General features: G+C 42.8%; 1 protein-coding gene across 5 annotated transcripts in view; it reads left to right on the top strand.

Moving 5' to 3' along the window:
* The window catches only part of sugt1 (SGT1 homolog, MIS12 kinetochore complex assembly cochaperone), a 141,917-nt gene that overhangs the window by 98,302 nt on the left and 19,474 nt on the right, over positions 1–24,141 (top strand). For all 5 annotated transcript variants that reach the window (XM_038817717.1, XM_038817716.1, XM_038817718.1 and 2 more), the window contains one exon: positions 1,162–1,269. In XM_038817717.1, the coding sequence (XP_038673645.1) occupies positions 1,162–1,269 (108 nt within the window). The remainder of the gene's footprint in view (positions 1–1,161; positions 1,270–24,141) is intronic.

Raw genomic sequence — 24,141 nt, 5'->3', positions numbered from 1 at the left:
CCAGCTAGAATGGCAGCTGCCGCCCAAGGCCTCCAACCCCCCCCCCCCCCATCCCAAACAACTCACCCTTGATGCTCCCCAGTCACCAAACCCAACAGAACATTTCAAGGGGGAAAATGTTTCCCAAGAACAAAAACCTTGCAACTCCTCCAAGTTCAATGTCCTCCTCTCCTGCCAGTCCATTGTCCCTCAAACTCCATCGTCTCCTCTGGTGTACCAAAATAATAATCTCAATTCTGGTAAGTCACCCTGAGGCGGCCGGGTACATCGCTCCAAAATTCTCCCCTTTCTTGAAGACGGCAGCCTTGACCCGGCACTCTTTTTTGCTAGTTCTGTACCCAGGTCTTGATACACCCGTAGCTTGTTCCCCTCTGCAGGTACACTCTCTTCTGCCTTGCCTATCGAAGATGCTTCTCTTTGTCTAAGAAGCGGTGCAACCGCACCACCATCGGGCTTGGCGGCTCGCCCTCTTGCGGCCTCCTCATCAGCACCCTGCGTGCTGGACCAATCTCCAGAGGCCAGTCGAAAGCCCTCTCCCCGTCAGCTTCTCTGACATTTTGGCCACATATGTGCCAGCCACTGCTTCAGTGCCTTCGTGCATCCCCACGATCCTCAAATTTTGCCTTCTGGAGCGGTTCTCCAAATCCTCCACCTTCCCGTTCAGTCTTTTTTGGGTCTCCCGTATCGCCCACACCTCGACCACCAACAAATGAGGTGATCTGCTCCTCGTGCTTCCCCACCGCCTCATCCTCTTTCTATATCACCCTACACTGGGACTCGAGCCTCTGCTCTACTTTTTCAATACCCGCTTTCAGCGGCTCTACCACCTTGGTCAGGTCCTCCAGAGCCAAAAGATGCGGTCCTGAATATTGTTCTGGTCTTGCTGCATATGCTTCAGTATCTGAGGAATCGAAATTGATGCTGAACATTGCACAATTATCATTGAACATCCCCGCTTTTGACCTTAAGATGGAGCGACGGTCATTGATGAAAGATGTTTGGGACAAGATTGTAGATCTGTACGTTACGAATAGCCATGTCTAAAAATTAACACGCTTGCATATAATTTGTGCATTTCCTGCAGATTGCTTCCAACGGGTAAGAAAACCTGATCAACTTGAGTTATAAAATGAGTGAACTATTTGTCATTTATTTTTATAGGTCAGTGCATCAGTGAAGCTTTCAGCAGAAAATCATTTCAAGTTGAAACTCAACCTTCTACACCCCATAGCAACTCAGTACTGTGCAGTCAAAGTTCTGGGAACAAAGGTATCGTTCAACAGAAATTGAATTAATTACAAGTTCTGAATAGCATGTAGAATATTGTCAGATCATAAGAGTGCTCCTCGAAATTGGTAATTCTTTATCCTATTAAATATTATGCATGGACTTTTTTCTGTTTTTTAGCTGTACCATAATTACAATTTTGCCTTGTTTGTGGATTAGTATTACCAATGTAGTCAGTGTTTATTACAAGCAACTTTGAGCATTGAAATAAGTAACCTTAAAAAATTGTAGCTTAAAGATTCATTGTACGACCAAGTTGGTTATGATTTCAATGGAAAATATGTTTTAAATTTAATGTGCTTGCAGTCAGTGTGGTGGTTTAATATTTATTTCATTTCACATACCATTAGTTAAAATATAAAGTTACTGTGGGCGATCGAGAGAATATTAACCTTTCATCACATTGGGGGTATAGACCCCCAAACAGGAGCCACACTAGGAAAGTGTAAAGCCAACAAATGATATGAGCATGGAAATAGAATAGAACAATAATTATGGATGACTTTAATCATCTTGTTGATTAGGTTAATCAAGTTGGAAAGGATAGCTACAAAAGCAACTTCATCGTGTTAGGGATAGTTTCCCCAGAGGAGTATGCCATGGAACCAATCAGAAAACAGGCTATCTTGGATCTGGTAATGGGTAATGAGACAGGTTAAATGAATTACCTTGGAGTAAAAGACCACCTAGGAAATGGTGATCGGAACCTGATAGAATTAAATTTTCACTTTTGAGTGTATGAATCTTGGGTTGTAAACAACTGTGTTTAACTTATTTTGCATCAGTCCTAACGGCAGAAGATACTTCAAACATCCCATTAATATAGAAAAATATGGAGGAGCAATTAAATACCATCAACATCACTAAGAGAAGTAGTTTCAGACAAACTAATTGGTCTAAAGGCAGTTAAGCCTCTGTCCCTGATGGCTTGCCTGCTAGGATCTTAAAAGAAGTAGCTACAGAGATGTTGGCTCATTGAGTTCTAATTTTCCAAAACCCCTTGGATACTGGAGAAGTTCTGGAGGATTGGAAAACTGCCAATGTGACACCCTTATTTAAAAAGGGAGGGAGACGAACATGGTGTAACTATAGGTCGATTAGCCGAACAGATATTGTTGGTACCTCAAAATAGGTTAAGTCATAAGATAAAAGCTCATGGTGTTGGAGGTAGTATATTGGCACGTATAGAGAATTGCCTATACAAATTTATGAGGGGCATAGACAGGGTAGATAGTCAGAGGCTTTTCCCCAGGGTAGAGGGGTCAATTACTAGAGGACATAGGTTTAAGGTGCGAGGTTTAGAGGAGATGTACGAGGCAAATTTTTTATTTACACAGAGGGTAGTGGGTGAATGGAACTCGCTGCCGAAGGAGGTGGTAGAAGCAGGGACGATAGTGACGTTTAAGGGGCTTCTTGACAAATACATGAATAGGATGGAAAGGGCAGCACGGTGGCCTAGTGGTTAGCACAACCGCCTCATGGCGCTGAGGTCCCAAGTTCGATCCCGGCTCTGGGTCACTGTCCGTGTGGAGTTTGCACATTCTCCCCGTGTTTGCGTGGGTTTCGCCCCCACAACCCAAAAATGTGCAGAGTAGGTGGATTGGCCACGCAAAATGCCCCTTAATTGGAAAAAATAATTGGCTAATCTAAATTTATTTTTAAAAATTTTTTTAAATGAATAGGATGGAAATAGAGGGATACGAACCCAGGAAGTGTAGAAGATTTTAGTTTTGACGGGCAGCACGGGCTTGAAGGGCCGAAGGGCCCGTTCCTGTGCTGTACTTTTCTTCTTTATTCTTTGAAGTGGGATATGGGGTTCTTCTCCAAGTTGGTGACTTGTAACCAGTGGGATTCCACAGGAATCAATGCTAGAACCTCAACTGTTATACAATATATATGAATGACTTGGAGGAAGGAGGTGGATGTACTGTAGCCATATTTGCAGCCAACACAAAAAAAAGGCAAATTACGAGACGGATACAAATAGTTTGCAAAGAGATATCGGGAGGCTAAGTAAGTGGGCAAATCATTGGCAAATGGAGTATAACGTGCAAAAGTGAAGTTATTTGTTTTGGAAGGGAGAAGAAAAGAACAGCGTATTATTTAAATGGAAAAAAACTGCAATCACTGGAGTTTGTGTGTTCAGTGGAAACATGTTCTTCACACCATGTGCTGCACCATGAAGTTGTAGTGTGAGACTTTATTGCAACGTATCCTCTGAGATTTCTACATTTATTTTGGGGAAAATAGGTGATGCAAGCTAGTTACATTGGGAACTAGGTCCATGTGGACAATATTGTGATTTCAAGGACGTCTGAAGTTTTAAGGAAGTATTCTTTTCTTTATTCTCACCATTGGTAATTTGGGCTTGTTTGTACTTTTGATGAAAAAGATCTTGCAAGGTAAGCATTTTCTCCATCTATTGCCATCACTAACAATTCAGACAGGCAATCAGTCCTTCACTAAATTTCATAAATAGTTTTATGGCATGTATACTTGAATAAAACATACATTCCTTGGAGGCTTTCTTGATCAGTTGTAACTTTGAAGCCCTATTTGCATGTGCAGCTGAGATATTTTACTGAGTTTCCGCAGGCAATCTGAGCAACCACCAAGAGGAATGTCACCTGTACTGCTTTTGAAATTGCTAGAAATGTATCATATTTTGTCCATTAGTATCATTTGTATCAATGAATTGGCTGGGTTTTTTTGTGCCACTATAATTCAATCAAAAAATATAAAATGTCATGCTAATGCTCTTTAAAAAGTAAGCAGCTTTCATAATTTTAGAATTTTGAAACGTCTAATGATTGAGTAGTTTGTGAATGTGCATTGAGTGTTCACAGGATTAAATACTTTTTTATTCGTTTAGTTATGATTATGCATGTGACATTTTAAACATAAAATCCTCTGCAGTTAATAAGGGCTATATTCCATGCAGTGAATGTCAGAGATATTCAGGTTAAAGAAACAGGTCAGTTGTGAAATTTATTACAAAGCCCCTAATTAAGCATGCCGTTTGATGATAATTATTGTAAATGGTCCCATTAACTTAATTCAGATTCTACAGTAATTGCTGAATTCTGTCAACAGATTGAGAAATAAGTTTTGTTTTGCCATAGTAGCTTTTGAGATTTAAATGTTCTCAAAAGAATCAAATTTGATTTCCGCATTAAAATCATAAAATCCCTACAGAAGGAGGCCATTCGACCCATCGGGTCTGCATCGACCCTCTGCCGCAGCATTCTACCTGAGCTCACTTCCCCACCCTACCTCAATAACCTCTTAATCTAACCTGCACATCCCTGAACACGCACGGCAACATACCATGGCCAATCCACCTAACCACATTTGTTGGACTGTATGTGGAAACCGGAGCACCCGGAGGTAACACGCTCATACTTGGGCAGAAAGTGCAAACTCCACAGTCACCCGAGGCCAGAATCAAACCTTGGTCCCTAGTGCTGTGAGGCAGCAGTACTAACCAATGTGCCACCGTGTCGCCCCTATACAAGTATTAAAACTGTCAGGAGATCACATCCTAATCAGCTGCATTTTAGACACAATGGCCAGGATTTTCTGGCCGTTAATGCTGGTAGAGTCTTCCAGTCCTGCCAATGATGCACCTTCGCCGCACGTTTCCCAGCAGCGAGGGGTCTATTGAACGGGAAACCCCATTGTTAACGGCAGGACCAGAAGATCCAGCAGATTACCAATTTTGGGCTGCCTTTGCTGCCGCAAAATCTCATGGCGGGTTGCACAAAAAAAAATCACAGCCAAAGCTTTGCAACTAAAAGTGGGAAAATGACCCTTATAACTTGTCAACTTGTAAATGGATGTCATTATCTTATTTTTCATTTTGTTACTTTTACTATAAGGTTAGATATAATTCTGTCGAAACTGAATACGTTTTTGCTGTAAGTTTTAGAATTCACAATGAAAATGTTCTCTTCTATCAAAATAACTTGTCAATTCACTGTAGTATTTTCATGCCGTTACAAAACAATCGTGTTCTGAAAGGGAGTAGAAAAATAATTGGCATTTGGACAGTCATTTTTAATATAATGTAAATTATACAGGGTGGGAAAGCATCAGTACAGTATATTTTCCCGAGTGTTGAAAATACCTTGTGCTGATTGTTTAAAGCTTTAATTTAGTGGTAGCTTCAGCAATGGTGGAGAGCCTTTCCTCAGAATCTTTAGGTTGGTAAGATATGGCAGTGTCTCTTCAGTACAATGATCTATGCTTGTTTTTTATTTGTTCATGAGATGATGGCTTCACTAGCTAGACCAGCACCCATTTCCCATCCCTAATTGCCCTTGAGAAGGTGATAATGACCTGCCTTCCTGTACTGTTGCAATCCATCTGTTGTAGGTACAACTACAGTGCTGTTAGGCAGGGTGTTGCTGCAGTGCATCTTGGACTGCATGTGGTGCACACTACTACTGTATACTGGGGAGAGTGAATGTTCAAGGTGATGGGTGGGGTTATGATCAAGCAGCCTGCTTTATCTTGAATGTTGTTGGAACTGCACTCACTTAAGCAAGTGGGGCAAATTACATCACCCTCCTGACTTGTATTTTGTAAACGGTGGACAGGCTTTGGGGAGAAAGGAGGTGAATTACTCCCAAAATCCAATTCATCCCCCTTTCCACTCCTTCCAGATGAAACAGCAAATTACTGTACTACTTTTAATTTGCTATACTGTAATCTGTTAGTAATGCAATTTCCTGTATGTTGGGAAACCAAATGCAGATTGTGTGATCACTTTACAAGACATTCAGTCTGCATGTGTGATGCTGAACTTCCAGTCACTTGTTACCTCAATTTTCCTCTCCAGTCATACTTTGCCACCTCTGTCCTTTGTCTCTTACACTATCCTAATGAAGCTCAACAGAAACTTAGTGCAGCATCTCATCCTTCAAATAGGCATGATGTGGAGATGCCGGCTTTGGACTGGGTTGGGCACAATAAGAACACTTGCAACATCAGGTTAAAGTCAAACAAGTTTGTTTCGAATCACTAGCTTTCGGAGCGCAGCTCCTTCCTCGGGTGAGTCATCTGAGGAAGGAGTTATGCTCCGAAAGCTAGTGATTCGAAAAAACCTGTTGGACTTTAACCTGGTGTTGTAAGAGTTCTTAATTCAAATAGGCAATTTACAACTTTCCAGACACAGCACTTAGTTAAACAATTTCAGATCATAACCAGTGTTTCAATTTTTTACCATTCCCTTTGCTTGCAACATTATCCTTTTTGTCATTCTCCCTACCCCAATCAAACACCTTCCCTGTCCCCACACCCTCCCAACACATTTGCCTCTCTGTATCCCTCTATTTGCTTAAAACCTGTTGCATCTACCCAGTTCAATGTTCTCTCCCTAAATGCTGCCTGACCTACTAAGAGTGTTTGTTAATGATTGCTGGTTACCCTTATAGAGTAATTTTTCATGTTGCAAGTTAGAATCATAGTCGCCAAAGTAGACCATTTAGTCTCTCAAGCTAGTTCCACCATTCAACAAGATCATGACTAATCTATGACCAAACTCCATAGACATGACTTTGCCTTGTGTTTAAATTTAATATCTTGCAGACTTCAATCAAATCACTCTTACCCTCAAAATTCCAGGAAATGTAATCGCTTGTATAATCTCTCCATGTAATTTAACCCTTGCTGTTCAAGTATCATTCTAGTAAATCTACAGTGCACTCCCTTCATAGCCAAGATATTCTTCAGACACTGGCTGACATAAAGGTAAATAATTACAACAGTCAAGCCTCATTCTTTCAGGTTGTGAATTGATTCAAAATTGTCAAATGTGAAGTTTTTAATTTTTCTTTTACTTTTCTTAATTTCCTTGCTTGTTTCTTTTGTTTCCCATCTTTATTTCTTTTGTGCATGATTTGGTGTTGAATTCAAGCACAAATTCACTTTCTCTGTTTATTTCTCAATCCTTTAATCTCATTATTTTAAGGAGATAGATGCACTGTTCCATTCATTTAGGCACAGGTACCCTGTTGCCCTTACTGTGCTGTTAACAGTTCGCACTTCCAGTAATTCTGTCGGCAAAAATAAAATAAACCTAAATGTGCAACTAAGCCTTTAACGTGGCATGTTCCAGTAAAAGCTGTCCCAATGCATTTTTTTACTAATTTTATTGATTTGACTTGCAAGCATTCATTCTTCTGTTGATTTCTTATGAGCCAGTTTTTTTTTAATAGAAAAATGAGCCTTCAAGTTCAACAATTCAATAATCAAAGTTACAGGCGCACATTTTAAATTAAATATATTTAAATCCTGAATTTTATTTGATCTAATCTTGACACAATCTACATACAATTTTACTGTAGATAGACCACAGAATATTACAGGTGTAATATTGAGACTTGTAATATACAGGCAAAACTATTACTGTTAAAGCCATGTCTGGATCTAGGGCAACCCACTTTTATCTCTTCTGTTATCTCCTTTTCTGTGGTTAGTGACTTGCACATTGGGTTGATATAGTGGCTAATAACCTTGGAGTTTAACTTATGATCCAGCGAGGAAGTTTAAAATATAGATATTGATAATTATCACACATTGAATATTGTCTGCAAACAAATATCAAGTATAGGCCGCCATTACCAGTCTTTTGGCTTTCTCACGTAGCCTGTCATGATCTTAGTTCAAGTTCTTAAATCATAAACTAACTTGTCACCTCTGTTTTAGCATTCAGATCAATAGACCTCCATTAAACGTTACAACGGTAAACCTTTGTTTAAAAAAGGTTATTTCAAAAATAAGCCTTTTAAAATTAGTTTTGTAGAATGTGAAATTTCACTAAGTTTAGAAAATACACTCTATCCTTTAAGATCCAGTAACTATCCATCTAACTATATTTTTAAGCTGTTGAGTTAAATGTAATTAGTTATCTTCTTAACCAGTGCCAATTAAAGCAGATATGGTATTATAGTTCAGTATTTCCCAAATAGGTAACAGCTGTGCTTGGTCGTACTTTTCAGCATTTTTAACACTTCATTTTAGCAATATTTTCAGAAAACAAAAGTCTTGATCATTGTAAAATTGAAGTATGTACTGCAATTCTGCATATTTTATTTTCCATTCTACTGCTGTACTTGAGATCTTAGGTCTTGCTGAGAAAGGTTGGGCTTCAACAATTCTCTAGCATCAGCCAGATCCCTATTCCAAAGTAGATTATGCTGTACTGATCACTGACTATTCAACCATGAAGGGAATCAGCCGAGGCTGATCGTGCCCTCGTACTTGTACATTCCATCTAGGGCTCACCACATATAGATTTGGAGTGGAAATTCTTGTAGCTTTTTAATTTTCCCTTGCTCAGGAGCTGTGACCGCAGTTGCGGAACTCCCAAACATGTTACCCTGGTTGAGGTCACCTAAATCAGTGTAAAGCAAGGATTGAAGCCGATGTATACGCTTGTATTTAGACTTTCTCTTCCGTTTTTATAACTGGATTTTCCTTGTACACTGCAATCATTTCTTGCTAAAAAAAATAGTGGTAATACAGGTGGCATTATTTCACCAACACCAAATAGAAAAAAATTGGCTTTTTAATTTATGATTTCTTAACTGAAAAAGTTGCAAGTGTTATTTGCATTGTTTTGTCGAAGATGGTTTCTTTTGTGATAATATTTTTCTCTTTTTGATCAGTTGAGAAAAATTCAGGATTTTGTTTTAAAAGCGCACTGTGTGGGAGTTGTGCCCCATCAAGCATGCATAAAGATGAGCTTTAGAAGTCTGCTTCCTCATTAAAGAATCTAGTAAAAAGCTTGCAGAGAACTAGGCAACTGTACTATCAAATTGAAATTTTATTTTCCTTATTGCCAGACCTGGCATTATTGATTATTTAAAAAAAACGATATTCAGCTCAAGCCACCACCGCTTACCGTTGATGTCAGTGCCATTTGCCGCTAGTAGTGGTGGCTGGTATAATCAAAAAAATTGGAGTGTACTTTCCATATATGATAGGCAAAAAGACGTTCTCAGCAGACTCCGATATTTCAGAGGCCTTGAGCTAGAGTGGGTTGTTGGAGTTTATGGTTAACTGAAGGTTGAAGGCTGAACTTTCCAATGGCCTTCGAGAGTTAATGTTGCAAGTGGCTTTGCCGGAGCTGCAGACTGGAGCGGAGGCAGATGGTTTAGCCTTTGCTTTGCTAATTGCTCGCAGGTAGGTCTTGTTGGGGTAAAGGTCAGCTTCTCCATCCTATGCTTCGGTACTGCTGGGGGATCTGTTGGAGTTGCTATATTTGGAGAAGGTCAAATTTGATTTGAGGAGGGCGAGTGAGGGGTTCCACAAGAGATGGGGTTTGTTTGCATTACATTCTAAAGAGCTGTTTACCGTCAGCTGTTAAAGTGGGGGTTGGGGGGGGGGGGGGGATCACGAAGTGGGATTTTCGTTCTAGGTTCTTGCGGGGTGAGGGGGTTGGGGTTTGTTGTTCTTGCTTTATGTTGTGTATTTAAAATATTGAAAACTTGAATAAAAATGTTTTTCCAAGCGGTTGATTGAAGCTGTCTGATGTCTCCATCGGCAGCAGAGTGTCAGTCAACTGATTGCATAAAAAGAACCAGGAAATTGCCTCTCGTGCTTAAATCTGCCTATTTATTGCAAAGTGCATTGTGATTGACTGCAGCTGTATAATATTCGCATTGTTGAAAAGCCAGTAAATACTATATGGAATATTTGCTAATATAGATGTTTTATCTGGGATAAGCTCAAAAATAGTAGGGCTGTATAACCACAACTGTAGTCTCCCATCGCAGGGTATCTTTATTTACCAATATCAACCTCTGAGAATTGTTTCCAGCCTGTTAAAACTTTCTCCCAAAGGGGACCCACGAATGAACTATTTAAAATCTGCAGCTAATTCAATACTCTGAACTGCTCCAGTTAATCTTTCCCAGGGTTCAATAATTGCATGTTTTTTTAACATTTATTTTACAGGATTGAACTGATTTTGAAGTTTAACTTTGAACAAACATTAGTTACCCACAATAACCATTCAGAATATTAACATTTGGAAATATTAATAGAAATTCCACTAGCAAAAGTCAAGGAGTCTTTGGTTGCATTTAGATACTTAGAGCTCAGATTCCCTCAACAGAGAGAATAGCAACATTTTTATTCTTTCACGGGATGTGGTTGTTGCTGGCTAAGTTAGCACTTAATGTCCATCCCTAATTGCCCTTGAGAAGGTGGTGATGAGCTGTCTTCTTCAACTGCTGCAGTCCATGGGTTGTAGGAGCACTCCATTTTTGGAAGAGTTCCAGGATTTTGACCAAGCAGCAGGCAAGGAAGAGTGATATAGTTCCAAGTCAGGTGGTTGTGTTCCAATCCATCCGTTGCAGTCCTCTTGGGGGATGGAGGTTGTGGTTTTGGAAGGAGCATTATGGGTTGTTGCATTGCATCAACCTACCTTGTGTGCTGGTGGTGGAGAGAGTGATTGTTTAAGATGGTGAATAGGGTGCCAATCAATCAGGCTGTTTGTACTGGATGGTGTTGAGTTTCTTGAAGCTTAATGGAACTGCACTCATTCAAGCAAATGGAGAATATTCCATCACACTTCTGACTTGAGCCTTGTAAATGGTGGACATACTTTGTGTCATCTGGAGGTCAATTACTTGACACAAGATTCCTCGCCTCTGATCTCTTTTGACACCACAGTATTTATAATTTATATGGTTCATCCAGTTCAGTTTCTGGTTAATGGTAACCCCAGGATATTGATAGCAGGGGATTCAATGATGGTAATGCAACTGAATGTCACGGGAAGATTGTTAGATTCTCTCTTATTGGAGATTGTCATTGTCTGGCACTTGTGTGGCATAAATCGTACTTGCCATTTATCAGCCCAGAACTGAATAGTGTCCAGCACATGGACACGGACTGCTTCAGCAGCCGAGTAGTCACAAATGGTGCTGAATGTTGTACAATCATCCGCGAACATCCCCACTTCTGACCTTGTGATGGAGCTGCAGACATTGATGAAGCAGCTGAAGATGGTTGTTCTTTGGACACTACCCTGAGGAACCCCTACAGTGATGGTCCTAGACTGAGATGATGACATCCAACAACCATCGTGCTTTTTGCTAGGTGTAATTCCAACCAGTGGGGAGTTTCTCCCTAATTTCTATTGATTCCAGTTTTCGTAAGGCTCCTTGGTGCCGCACTCGGCCAACTGATGCCTTGATAACGAAAGCATTCACTCTCTCACCTCCTGGAGTTCAGCTCGTTGTCTATGTTTGGACCAAGGCTTTAAAGAGATCAGGAGCTGAGTGGTGTCACGACACCCTGGGCTAGTGCGTGGTCAATCCCAGCCCCACTTTACCCGGAGTCACAACACGGGTGAAATAAAATGTTATTTGACAATACCTGAGGCCCTTAGCTGAGCCCAATAAACTACAGTCACCAGGTTTGCAACTTTAACACAAGTAATCTTTTATCATGTAAAGTATTATAATTAAACGGATGGAAAATGTAACTGACTAATACACCTTTCTGAACCCTCCCTAACTACACCCACTCTACACACCCATACACAGACAAACACAGTGGGGATATGGAAGGAATATATTGATAACATTTAAGGATAAGGATATTTGATGCACTGGGGTGACTGTCTTTCTGAAGTTCTGCTTTAATTTTGATACTTCCTTCTAGGCTTGAGATGGATTTCTCTGGCCACATCTACCTTCTCTGCAAACTCAGCATCATTTCAGGTTCACAGCAAAGGCTGTGTCGGGCACTCACTGCTTTCAGAACAATAAAACAGTTCTTTACTTCAGCTAGCGAGAACATTCTTTTCACTTCCAAGGTCGAAAGGTTTCTGCCTATTTCTCTCAAAGAATCACACAAGGACCAATCTCTGACTGTTGTCAGGAAGAACACTGTCCCTGGCCAACCCACTGGTTGCCAATCAACCAATCGATCCGACTCATTCCAAACCGATGATCTCGGTGCTGAGGAGTCTCACTAAAAACAAAACTTGGGAACATTGTGTCCTTCCAAGCAGGCTGCTTCAACCTTGAATCTTCTCATTCAAGGCACATTTGATTATGGATCAACGGACCAAAATATTCAAATAACATAAAAGAAATGGGAGCAATGGAAATAAACAGGAAAGACTCTTGCAGAGAACTGGTGGAACCCAAACTGGGCTTCATTTAGCAGGTTATTGTTCAGTAAGTGCTGTATGAGAGCACTGTTGACGAACTTAAGTTTCTATTTGAGGTAGCATTAAAATTAGTCTCTGCCTCAGGAATGTAATCCTTGTACTCTGAAGAAAACTCATCAAAATAATAATAACAATAAATCGGGTGCATTGTCTGCTATAATTGCTCCATACATCTGCACATACTATTCCTTGTTTGTGTGGGGCTAGAGCAAAAATAATCAAAATATGCAAATACAGTAAATGTATGATAACAATGCTGGCACCAGTACAAGTATAAAACAGGAAATGGTCAGTGTAAAGAAAGAACAGAGGCAAGGAAAGGCGGGTTGGGAATGGCAAAAGCAAAAAGGGGTGCATCTGGGGTCTACCTTATTACAGACCTCTTGTTCTTTAATAAAAACAATTACTGCGGATGCCGGACTCTGAAACAAAAACAGAAAATACTGGACAATCTCAATATGTCTGATAGCATCTGTGGAGAGAGAAAGGAGCTAATGTTTTGAGTCTAGATGACTTTGTCAAAGCTAAAGAGGACTGGAATTAAGGTAAGATTTATACTGTTGTGGGGTCTGGCTGGAACCCCATTACCTGCTGAAAATCTATTACAGTAAAGTCCCACCAAATATGTCTTTCATATCGTCCGCTTGCGAATTAATTTATCTGCGCAAAAATCTTTGTGTACTAGTTCACCTATTGTGGAACCAAATGTTCACTCACCTGTTTTCTCGACCCTGGGCAGAATTCTCTGTAGCCCGACACCGAAATCGGGATTGCCGATTGGGCGAAGAATGGCTCAATGAATCAGGGCAGGTGGCAATTCGTGATGCTCCGCCCCCTCCAAATCGGCGTCATCGTGCCACGCAGTCACAACGCTGTTGGCGTATTATCAGCCAGCCCACCCGTGATGCTATACCCCAGATGGGCCGCGTTTCCAAAGACGCGGGCCACGTGTTGTCCCAGTGGTCGGGAAACTGGGGGAGTGGTGAGGGTAGCTAGGGGTGGGCTGTGGGATTGGGGTGGGCGGGTACACGGTCCAGCATGGCCGGCGCCATTTTCCGGTGCAACTGGTCAGCCTTGCGTGTGCGTGGCCCAGGACCCAACTAATTTCTCGCTGCTTTCCGCACGATGCACAGATGTTTCACGCAGCGCAGGTGTTTGCCCCTCACTGGTACCGGTATTAGCGAGGAGTTCGCACTGATTTTCCCGTTGTAAAGCATCTGCGCATCCTCCGTTGGCTCCGGCACTTAACCTCTGGAACGGAGAATTCAATCCCCTTTGTTTAAAAATGCTAAAAGAAAAAAAAACTGCCTAAATAATGTTTTTTAAAAAGGTGGTCATTATGAATTGCCTGCAGTAGAACACATGCACTACGCTTGCATCATCTGCTGTTGTTTGCAAATAGGTATTCCTTGTTGCTGTGATTTAATTTCTGATCACAGTCTACCTCCACTCTCAAGTAGTAATGTGAGTGTGACAAATGTACATTTTTCATGTTTTCTTGTTTTATGAAACAATTTCTCCAATAGATTTCTCTCTTTAAATGTATTAAAAACATATCTAATTGACTACCATTGTAAAATATATTGGGTGTTTGTGATTTCACTGCTTGAGGTTCTGCAGAGCATAACCCCAACAACGATGGGACTTCACTGTACACCTCTTAAACTTTTCCACCTAATAAAAGGTCTTCCTTTCCCTCAGATACTCCATGACCTGCTGAATATTTCCATCTGTTACAGTGTGTCACTTTGAGTACAGTGTTCTTATGAGCCTTTCTCCTATGTAATTGTTTTACTGGCGTCTTGAGGGTTCTGAGCATGTGCAAACTTTGACAGGCTCTTCCTTCTACTAAAGGGTGGCCTGTTAAATTCATGCAGTTGTTTTCCTGGTTATTACTGTCACTACTGTTCTGCTGAGTTACTGTTATTGTCGACCTTTGTTATTTATTTATATAAAGAATTTTTGTTTTTTAAACAATGAATTCTACTACCTGATTTGTCGTCTCAACTATTTGCCATTCAAGATATTGTGTGCTTCTGAGGCAGTTTTCTTACTCGAGAATTCTTGCGCATTCTCCAATAAGTGCAAAGCAGATTACGCAGTAGACAGACAGATCCTATTCTATCACAAGTTTTAAAAGGTTTTTGATGCAAGTGTAGTCAACTCATAGAAAATGATGAGTTGAAATCATGCGTAAAGCGTAGTGGTGTGTTAAATGTGCAGCATGGATGCATTTTTGGGGGGTGACTAGTCTTTCCACCCCCAGTTGTTTGCAAGTCTTGAATGAAATTCATGAGGCATATCCGGGTACTTCTAGAATGAAAAGTCTAGCCAGGTCGTATGTTTGGTGACTGAATATGGATCTGGATTTGGAGAACAAGGGGAAATCTTGTACAGCATGTCAGATAAACCAGGAGGTGCCACCAGCACCACTTCATCCTTGAGAGTAGCCTAATAGGCCGTGGTCCAGACGCATGCAGACTTTGTGGGACCTTTCATGAACCATATGTTTTGAGTTGTTGTAGATGTGCGTTCAAAGTGCTTGGAAGCACATATCATGAGTAAAATGGCTCCTGTGACAACTAAGCTACGTCAAATTTTTGCAACCATGGTCTACCAGATTGGCTTGTTTTGGATAATGGCACTATGTTTACAAATGAATTATTTCAAGAATTCATACAAACGAATGCTATAAGCCATGTGTGTACTGTGCCGTTTCATCAGACTTCAAATGGTTTGGCAGAGCGAGCAATTCAAACTCTGAAGGAGGGGTTGAAGAAAATGGCAGGTGATTCTTTTGAGTACAAAACTCTCATGCTTTTTATTCTAGTGTCATATCACACCAAAATCCACAACCAGGCTCTCTTCTGGGATTGTTGTTCGAGAAAATCTGAAGTTGTATCAGGATCTGCTTCATCCAGATCTCAGAGTAAAAGTGAGCAGGAGACAAGAGAAGCAGGGGAGCATGACTAATATTAATAATCTGTATTTCTGTCACAAGTAGGCTTACATTAACACTGCAATGAAGTTACTGTAAAAATCCCCTAGTCATCACACTACAGCACCTGTTCGGGTACCCTGAAGGAGAATTCGGAATACCCAATTTGCCTAACAACATTCTTTCGGGACTTCTAGGAGGAAACCCACGCTGACACAGGGGAAATGTACAAACTCCGCACAGTGACCCAAGCCGGTAATTGAAACTGGGTCCTTGGCCCTGTAAAGGAACAATGCTAGCCACTGTGACTACAGCGCCAAAGGGAGGCAGTTCAAACCAGATGACCAGGTTTACATTAGGAACTTTGCTAGCAACCAGAGGTGGTTATGGGAATAATGTTAAACCAAAGTGGTCCAGAATCCTGGGTCGTGAGACTGCAACACGGAAGAGTTGTTCACAGCCACCAAGACCATACTCTTTTACGTTATGACTCGAGTCAGGAAAAGTTTCAGAGTCAGCTACCGTTACCGATAACATGGCAGAAGGTAATGCTGCTGTGGGCATTCAATGGGAAGTTGTTCCTGAGTTTCCAGGTTTGCCAGTTGGCTCTGCTGTTTAAATTTTCACCCTCTCTGAAGACGTTTTCAGATTTCTTCTGTGTTCCAAAATAGAATCAAGATGAGATGGTTGCAGATTCTGCTTACTGCAATTTGTTAGTTGTCAAGAAAAATACTTAATTATATGTTTGTGAAGGGAAATGTCTCCATGTTAGACATCCTGTTTAATCAAGATTTGCAGATGTTCAGGTAGTTAAAGGAAAAATTGATTATATATAAATAAAAGGAATGATTATTGACATTTGTACTGCTCTGCAAATTATTAGATCAGTCTGCATAGCTAGAACTCAAGGTTGTTGGCAGCTGGTATATTAGATTGAAATGTAATGCAGGTTTTTTTCCTGCTGCTTGTATGTCCAAAGCCAGCTTACACAAAGGTTGTTTGTTCAAAGGTCTAAATGGTTCCCTAGGTCAGGCTGGCAAGTACGAATGGCACATCTGAACATTTAAGTATTCATGCACACTATACACAATATCAAGACCAGTAGAGATATTGAATTAAATTGAAAAACAATTTGTTTTAGTTTTAATTTGTACCCCGGTTGAGACGGGAAGAAAAAAAAATATATATATATCTCCGGCAGCCTGGCTACTTTATAAAATAATTTTTTCTCTTTTTAAAAATGGACAATTGTGGGACTGATGAAATAACTCGCACTAATGATATGCTAGCTTGTGGCTATTTCTGAGCAGCTTGAAAGTAAACAAAACTAACACCTCCTGAAACGTAGCACTGCTTGCATTGCATAAAAGCTCGAGCCAAGCCAACACAACGGTTTAGCAGACAAGAGGCCTATCCTAGCCAGCTGTGGACAAAGGCAGCTGTTTGTGACTCCTAATATCCAATGTGGTATTAATGCTCTGATCATTACATGCTCCAAAACCACACTATAACATGATTGAGACTTAAGCTGTCTGAATACTTTTCATTAATATGGGGCTGGTTTAGCACAGTGGGCTAAGCAGCTGGCTTGCAATGCAGAACAAGGCCAGCAGCGCGGGTTCAATTCCCGTATCGGCCTCCCAGAGCAGGCGCTGGAATGTGGCGACTAGGGGCTTTTCACAGTAACGTCATTGAACCCTACTTGTGACGATAAGCTATTATTATTATTATTCTGTTGTATCTTAAGTCAGTTTTCAGTTTGACCTCTGAAGAGAGAACAGTAACTCCAGGAAAACAGCCTGTTGCTGTCTCCCATCTTAACATTGAACAGGTAACAGCAGATGGAGTTATATCCAGATACTTTTAATGTACACTGTAAACTGCTGGAACATTGGAACTGATGTCTTCAAACTTAGTTCAACCACACGTGCCTTCCCTCCTCTTGGGAATCTCATTTCTGGAAAGACAGATTACCCTGTGACTTTCAACCAGCCTACCCTTTGAAGAAACCCTCCATTAGTTGTTTGATAAGTGATAAATGACTGGAAGTTCTCGCCATGCATATAACTCGATGAGCATGATGAAAAAAAGCGATCACCCCATCAGCTTTTGTTTCTCCCAAAGTAAAAGACACCACCTCGTTTGCAGCAAGTACAATTTGCTAAATGAAAAGTATCAGACACTGAATGGTGGGGGTGAAGTATGAAAATGGGTGGACATTGCATCTCTTGCGCTTGCATAGAAAAGTGCAGTGGAAAGTAAAAATCATGATGGAAGAGTCCACAATGGTGTTACAAAGATAATGCTCCCTTCGGAATGCTGATGGGGGTGGGAAAAGATATATTTGGTGTTGACATCATGCTGAAGGCTTTGGAAATGGCAGAGGATGATCCCATGTGGAGGCTGCTGGGTAGAAGATAGTGATGAAGGAAACTTTTTTTAAAATATATTTTTAGTCTCCTTTTTCACAGTTTTTCTCCCGAATTTACACCCAACAACAACCAATAACCAACAACAAATATCTCAAACTCCATAACAGTAACAACGATCCCATCCTCCCACCATGCCCAGACATCAGCCCGCATGTTAACATAAACAAATGACAAAGAAAAAAAAAGGAATCCGGGATTACCCATCGCCATCTTCAACATGCTTATCCCACCCCACAACTAATGTTCGATGTTATCCAGTTCTTGAAAGTGCATAATAAATAGTGCCCATGACTTGTAGAACCCCTCCGAGCTTCCCCTCAGTTCGAACTTAACTTTCTCAAGGGTCAAGTATTCCAACAGGTCCCCTCGCCACGCCGGGGCACAGGGTGGAGAGGCCCTGTACACCACCTTCAGCTGTATCAGCCCCAACCTCGCACACGAGGTGGAGGCATTCACTCCGGCGCACCTCACACCAGACACCCTCCTCTATAACCTCTCCCAATTCTTCCTCCCACTTCGCTTTGAACCCTCCAGTGGTGCCTTATCCTTTTCCAACATAGCTCTGTACACCGCTGACACTGTCCCCTTCTCCAGTCCACTTGCCGCCAGCACCTCCTCCAACAACATGGAGGCCGGTTACTCCGGGAAGCTCTGTATCTCCTTCCAGGCAAAGTCCCGAACCTGCATATACCTAAACACTTCTCCCTGCTCCAGCCCATACTTCGCTTCCAGCTCCCTCAATCCTGAAAATCGACCCCGAGGAAACAAATCTTTTAGAGTCTTAATCCCCTTCTCTTCCCATTTCTGAAAGCTTCCGTCCCACCTCCCTGGCTCAAATCTGTGGTTCTCCCGGATCGGCATTTTCCTCGACCCTGCCGCCAACCGAAACTGCCTCTAGATTTTCAATGAAGCTATTACTACCGGACTCCCCGAGTATTTCCCTGCACCCATCGGGAGCGGGGCTGTTGCTAGTGCCTTCAGCCCTGACCCCCTGCACAAACTCTCTTCCATTCTGACCCACTGGGAATCAACCCCTCGGACCGAGCTCCGCACCTTCTCCACATTCGCCGCCCAGTAGTAGTACATCAGGTTCGGGAGACCCAAACCCCCTGCGTGCCTTCCCCTCTGTAGCAGCACCTTCCTCACTCTGGCCACCTTCCCTCCACATATAAACGAGGTAATCCTTCCCTCAATCTCCCTGGAAAAAGACATTGGCAGGAAAATCGGTAGGCATTGAAAAATAAACAGAAATCGCGGCAACACATTAATTTTAACCGCCTGCACCCAACCCGCCAGTGACAGAGGGAGACCATCCCACTTCGCCAGGTCGGCTTTCACTCTCCCCACCAAATTAGTGATGATGTATCTGCGAAGCCTTCCCCACTCCCCGGCAACCTGTACCCCCAAATATCTAAAGTGAGTCCCTGCCCTGCGGAATGGCAGCCCCACCACCCCTGCCCCCACCCCCGGCTGAGACACCACAAAATACTCACTCTTGTCCAAGTTCACTTGTACCCAGAGTAAGACCCAAATACCTGCAGGAACTCCAATATTCCTCCTATCGACGCACTCGGCTCCGACACATACAGCAGCAAGTCGTCGGCATACAAGGACACCCTATGCTCTATTCCACCACCCCCCCCCCCCCACTCCACCCTCACTATTCCTTTCCAAACTGACATTCCTCGCCTTCGGCTCCTTATATAATAACTTTACCCAGTTCACAAATCTTGGTCCAATCCCAAACCGTTCCAGCACTGCCATCAGGTACCCCCATTCCACCCGATCAAACGCCTTCTCGGCGTCCACTGCCACCACCACCTCTGTTTCCTTCCCTTCCGCCGGTACCATAACAACGTTCAAAACCCTCCTAATATTCGAAAACAGCTGCCTCCCTTTCACGAACCCTGTCTGATCCTCACCTATCATCTTCGGGAGGCACCCCTCCAGCCTACCCGCCAGTACTTTTGCCAATACCTTTGCGTCCACATTAAGAAGAGAAATGGGCCTATACGACCCACACTCCGTCGGATCCTTATCCTTTTTAAGGTTTGCGGCAGCACTCCCTTCCCTATCGCCTCTTCAAACATCCCTACCATCAGGGGTGCCAACTTATCCTTAAATTTTTTATAATATTCCACCGGAAACCCATCCGGCCCTGCCACCTTCCCCGACTGCATCCTCCCAATCGTGTTTTTTATCTCCTGCTCCAGTATTGCTCCTTCTAATGTAGCCTTGTCTCCCTTCCCTAGCCTCGGGTACTCCAACCCATCTAGAAATTCCAGCATCTCACGGTCTCCCCCGGGTGGCTCTGACCTGTACAACCACTCGTAAAATTCCTCAAAAACATTGTTAATCAGCTCCGGAGCCACCACCAACTTCCCGGCCCTATCCCTTACCTGAAGAATTTCCCTTGCTGCTGCCTCCCTCTGGAGCTGACCTGCTAACATAGCTTGTCTCCATGTTCATAAACAAGGAGGGCCTTGTCTCCATGTTCATTAACTGCATGATGAAGGAAACTTGCTGCAGTTCTGGGAGGGCAGGAATGGGGGAAATTTCACACATTCAGTGGTCCTTTCAGCCACATCACAAGTGAAGGGGGATCCTTGGGTGCAGAAAAAGAAAGACCTATCAGAAACACTTGTTTGAAAGGCAGCAGAACTAGAACAGATGAAAGGGACATAAATTGGGAGCAGAGAAATATGGACTATTAAATAGAGCCAGCAACACGGTTCAATTCCCGTACCAGCCTCCCCGGACAGGCGCCGGAATGTGGCGACTAGGGGCTTTTCACAGTAACTTCATTGAAGCCTACTCGTGACAATAAGCGAATTTCATTTCAGTTCATTTGTAGGAATTGGTGTGTGAGCAAGCATAGTTAAGGAAGCTGTAGGAGTCGGTAACTTGTGATCAACAGATGATGATGACAGAGAAGTTCGGCAAGGGAGGCTGTGATTATATAGGGCGCGATTTTCCCAAAAGGGAACAAAGTTCCCGAGCGATCGCGTTTAGCCGCGTGTTTCCCGGCACTAGCAGTGCCGAGAAACACATGGCTATTCAACGGACTCGCTTTGAACAAGGAGCCTGAACGTGGAATGCGTGGCCAAGGCTGCACATCGCCTCGTTTTGTACAATGGGGTGCTTCGCTTGTCAGAAGTCTCCGTTGTAGCGAGAGATCAGGATACAAATTGTAAATGGCATCCTGATCTCCAAGGCCCCGAAACAAATCCCCGACCCCTCTTTCCCACCCACCCCCAGCCCAAAAGCAACAGGGGAGGGTCTCCACCCCCAAAACCCACAGTGGCAACACTGGCCTGATTGCGTGTATGCACAAAATGCCAGCTTGGCACTGTAAACCTAGTACCCTGGCAGTGCCACCTGAGTGCCAGCCTGGCACTGCCAGGGTGGCAAACCGGCAGTGCCAGTCTGGAACTGTCAGGGTACCCAGGTGGCACTAGTCACGCCAGGGCACCAGCTTGCCCAAAGGGCATGCAGCTGGGCCCTCCAATCCCTTTGGAGAGCTCCACACGTACTGTATCGTCTGGTCCCTGTTTGTGAGGACCAGTACCAAATGGCGCTAATCCCAAAGCCTCAGGTACCTTGGGAATCTGCACGTTAGAGTAAGGATTAATGCCTCGCTCTAATGTGCAGATTTGCTGAAAAGTGATCCATCCATTGTGGGCAGGATTCCCCTTGCAAAATTGCGTTAAATCCCACAAGGCGTTGCATGTCCTGCAGGGTCGCCTGGCTTTCACTGTGTGGATGCTTTTCTGACGCAGCATAGCCGGAGGATTGCGCCCAGGTCACGTCTGTAGCGTGTCCAGTGTACTTGAGACATTTCATGATGTCACAGGAAGTGAGTAGCATTGGCTCTAAATTGATAATGGGGTTGTCAGAGGATTTCTGATTGAAGTTAAAAACACTCCAGTTTGTCCTTTGCATTTGAGGATGTTCAAGGAGCCTTCTCCAGCATCAAAAGACAGGTCTAACAGAGCTTTGACCTGCTGGTTATGGGATTGCTTTATTTGTGCTCTGGTGTTTTCAGTCTTTATGTACAATACTGCATTGTAATTTCACCAGATTGACTCCTTGTTTTCAGGAATACCTGTTGGTACACCTTGCATGCTCTTCTGACCTTGCTTAACTTGGGTTGGACATCTGCCGTAAAGATTTAGAACAGTACAACACAGAACAGGCCCTTCGGCCCTCGATGTTGTGCCGAGCAATGATCACCCTACTCAAGTCAGTGCAGACTCCACACAGACAGTGACCCAGCCGGGAATCGAACCTGGGACCCTGGAGCTGTGAAGCATTTATGCTAACCACCATTCTACCGTGCTGCCCAAAATTGTGTTGGTATACTAACCAATCGTTTGCTGTTGCTGGATGACAATGCCTTATGAATGTAGTTTTGAGCTGCTCGGTCTCCTAGAAACATAGAATTTACAGTGCAGAAGGAGCCCATTCAGCCCATCGAGTCTGCACCGACTCTTGGAATGTTCTCAGATTATTTCTAGAATAGAAGTGCAACACAATACAACACTGAAGATTGAGATCTTGTCTCCTAAGAATATTATGCAGCATTGTTCCCTAAAAGCTGCATGGGCGAGCAGCAACTGGCAATGTGTCATGCAGGAGGCAAACAAGCCCTGAAAAGACAATGGCCCTTTTATGATGTTCTCAGCTTCAGCAAACCTAAAACAACTGAGGAATGCCAAGAAATCAGCTACACACAGCAAAAGGGAAATTAGAGACCAGGGCGCAATGGCAGGCGACAAGGTTGGCACAATGGCAGGCAAGCGCTGAAATGCTGGGGGAAAGAATTTTTGTGCAGGTCGGCCACAAAGATCTAAATTAATGGTAGTGTTCTTGTAATATAAGTTTTTAGATTTTATCACTTGAACTCCTGCAGAACATGAGAACTGTTCTTAAAAAGTTATGCTTGGGAGAGAAATTATTTACACAAGATGGTTTCAACATGTAGTTCAGCTGCTAACAAACTCAATGGGCGCATCCAACCGAACCACTTGGATAGAACTTGTGAAATGCAACAACAGCGCAAGGATTAGCCATGTCTAATAAGCATATCCCTGCAAAGGTCAAACAAGCGGCTAGAACATGTGTAATCTTGCAGTCGTTTAAAAGGAAAACCTTGTTGCCTATTATGAAAACTAAATTAAGGGCCAGCTTCTTGGCAGATGAAAAGTGGGACAAAAGATACAAATTCATTTTCCTTACTTGTAACATTGCCTGTAATGGATATATCAAGAATTTGGATATACATCCACACACTTTTTGCCCCTAAAATAAATGGATTTTCTCTCAAAATTGTATTATGCAAATTGTGGTACCAAGATTTCAACTGGCACCTTAAACTTCAGTTACTTTAATTGATTCTTATGCTGGATGTGTATTTTCATTAATTCAGGGGACAAAAACCAGAGTGTTTTGCAGTTAACAACATTGTGTGACTTGCATTAATTCCTGCCAGAATTGAATCCACTGGGGGAAATCCTATTCAAGCAGTGACTGCTGCTTAAGCAAACATTCATTTGTAAACTTTAGTATACCTGCTCTTGCTATAGATTATTGGCGGCACAGTGACTCAGTGGTTAGCACTGCTGCCTCAACGGCAGAGACCGGGTTCAATTCTAGTCTCGACTGACTGGGTTATGGGTATTGGGCGGGCGATTGGACATAAGTAGGTTGCTCTTCCCAAGAGTCGGTGCAGACTCCTGCACTGTAGGGATTCTCTGATTCTATTATCATGTATTGTCAATCTAAGGAGAAGAGCACTGTGACACAGCAGACCTGACAATGAGGTGGGGTAGAGGTAATTATCTGAAGATGAGATGTTGTTCCTCCAGTTTGCGTTGAGCTTCACTGAAACATTGCAACAGGCCAAGGATAAACATTTGGGCATGGGAGCAGGGACTTGTGTTAAAATGGCAAGCAACTGAAAGGTCAGGGTCCTGAATGTGCACAGACCGAAGATGCTCAGCAAACCTAGTCTGCACTTGGTCTCTCTGATAGAGGAGACCACATTGGGAGCAATGAATGCAATAGACTAGCTACAGCCTTCCAGTCGCAACATCAAATTCAACAACTTCAGGGCAGTACGGTAGCATTGTGGATAACACAATTGCTTCAAAGCTCCAGGGTCCCAGGTTCGATTCCGGCTTGGGTCACTGTGTGGAGTCTGCACATCCTCCCCGTGTGTGCGTGGGTTTCCTCCGGGTGCTCCGGTTTCCTCCCACAGTCCAAAGATGTGCAGGTTAGGTGGATTGGCCATG

The sequence above is a fragment of the Scyliorhinus canicula genome, chromosome 14 (genome assembly GCF_902713615.1).
Source record: "Scyliorhinus canicula chromosome 14, sScyCan1.1, whole genome shotgun sequence".
NCBI classification, from domain to species: Eukaryota; Metazoa; Chordata; class Chondrichthyes; order Carcharhiniformes; family Scyliorhinidae; genus Scyliorhinus; species Scyliorhinus canicula.
The sequence above is the reverse complement of the archived record's forward strand: the minus strand, read 5'-3'. Positions and strand labels throughout refer to the sequence as shown.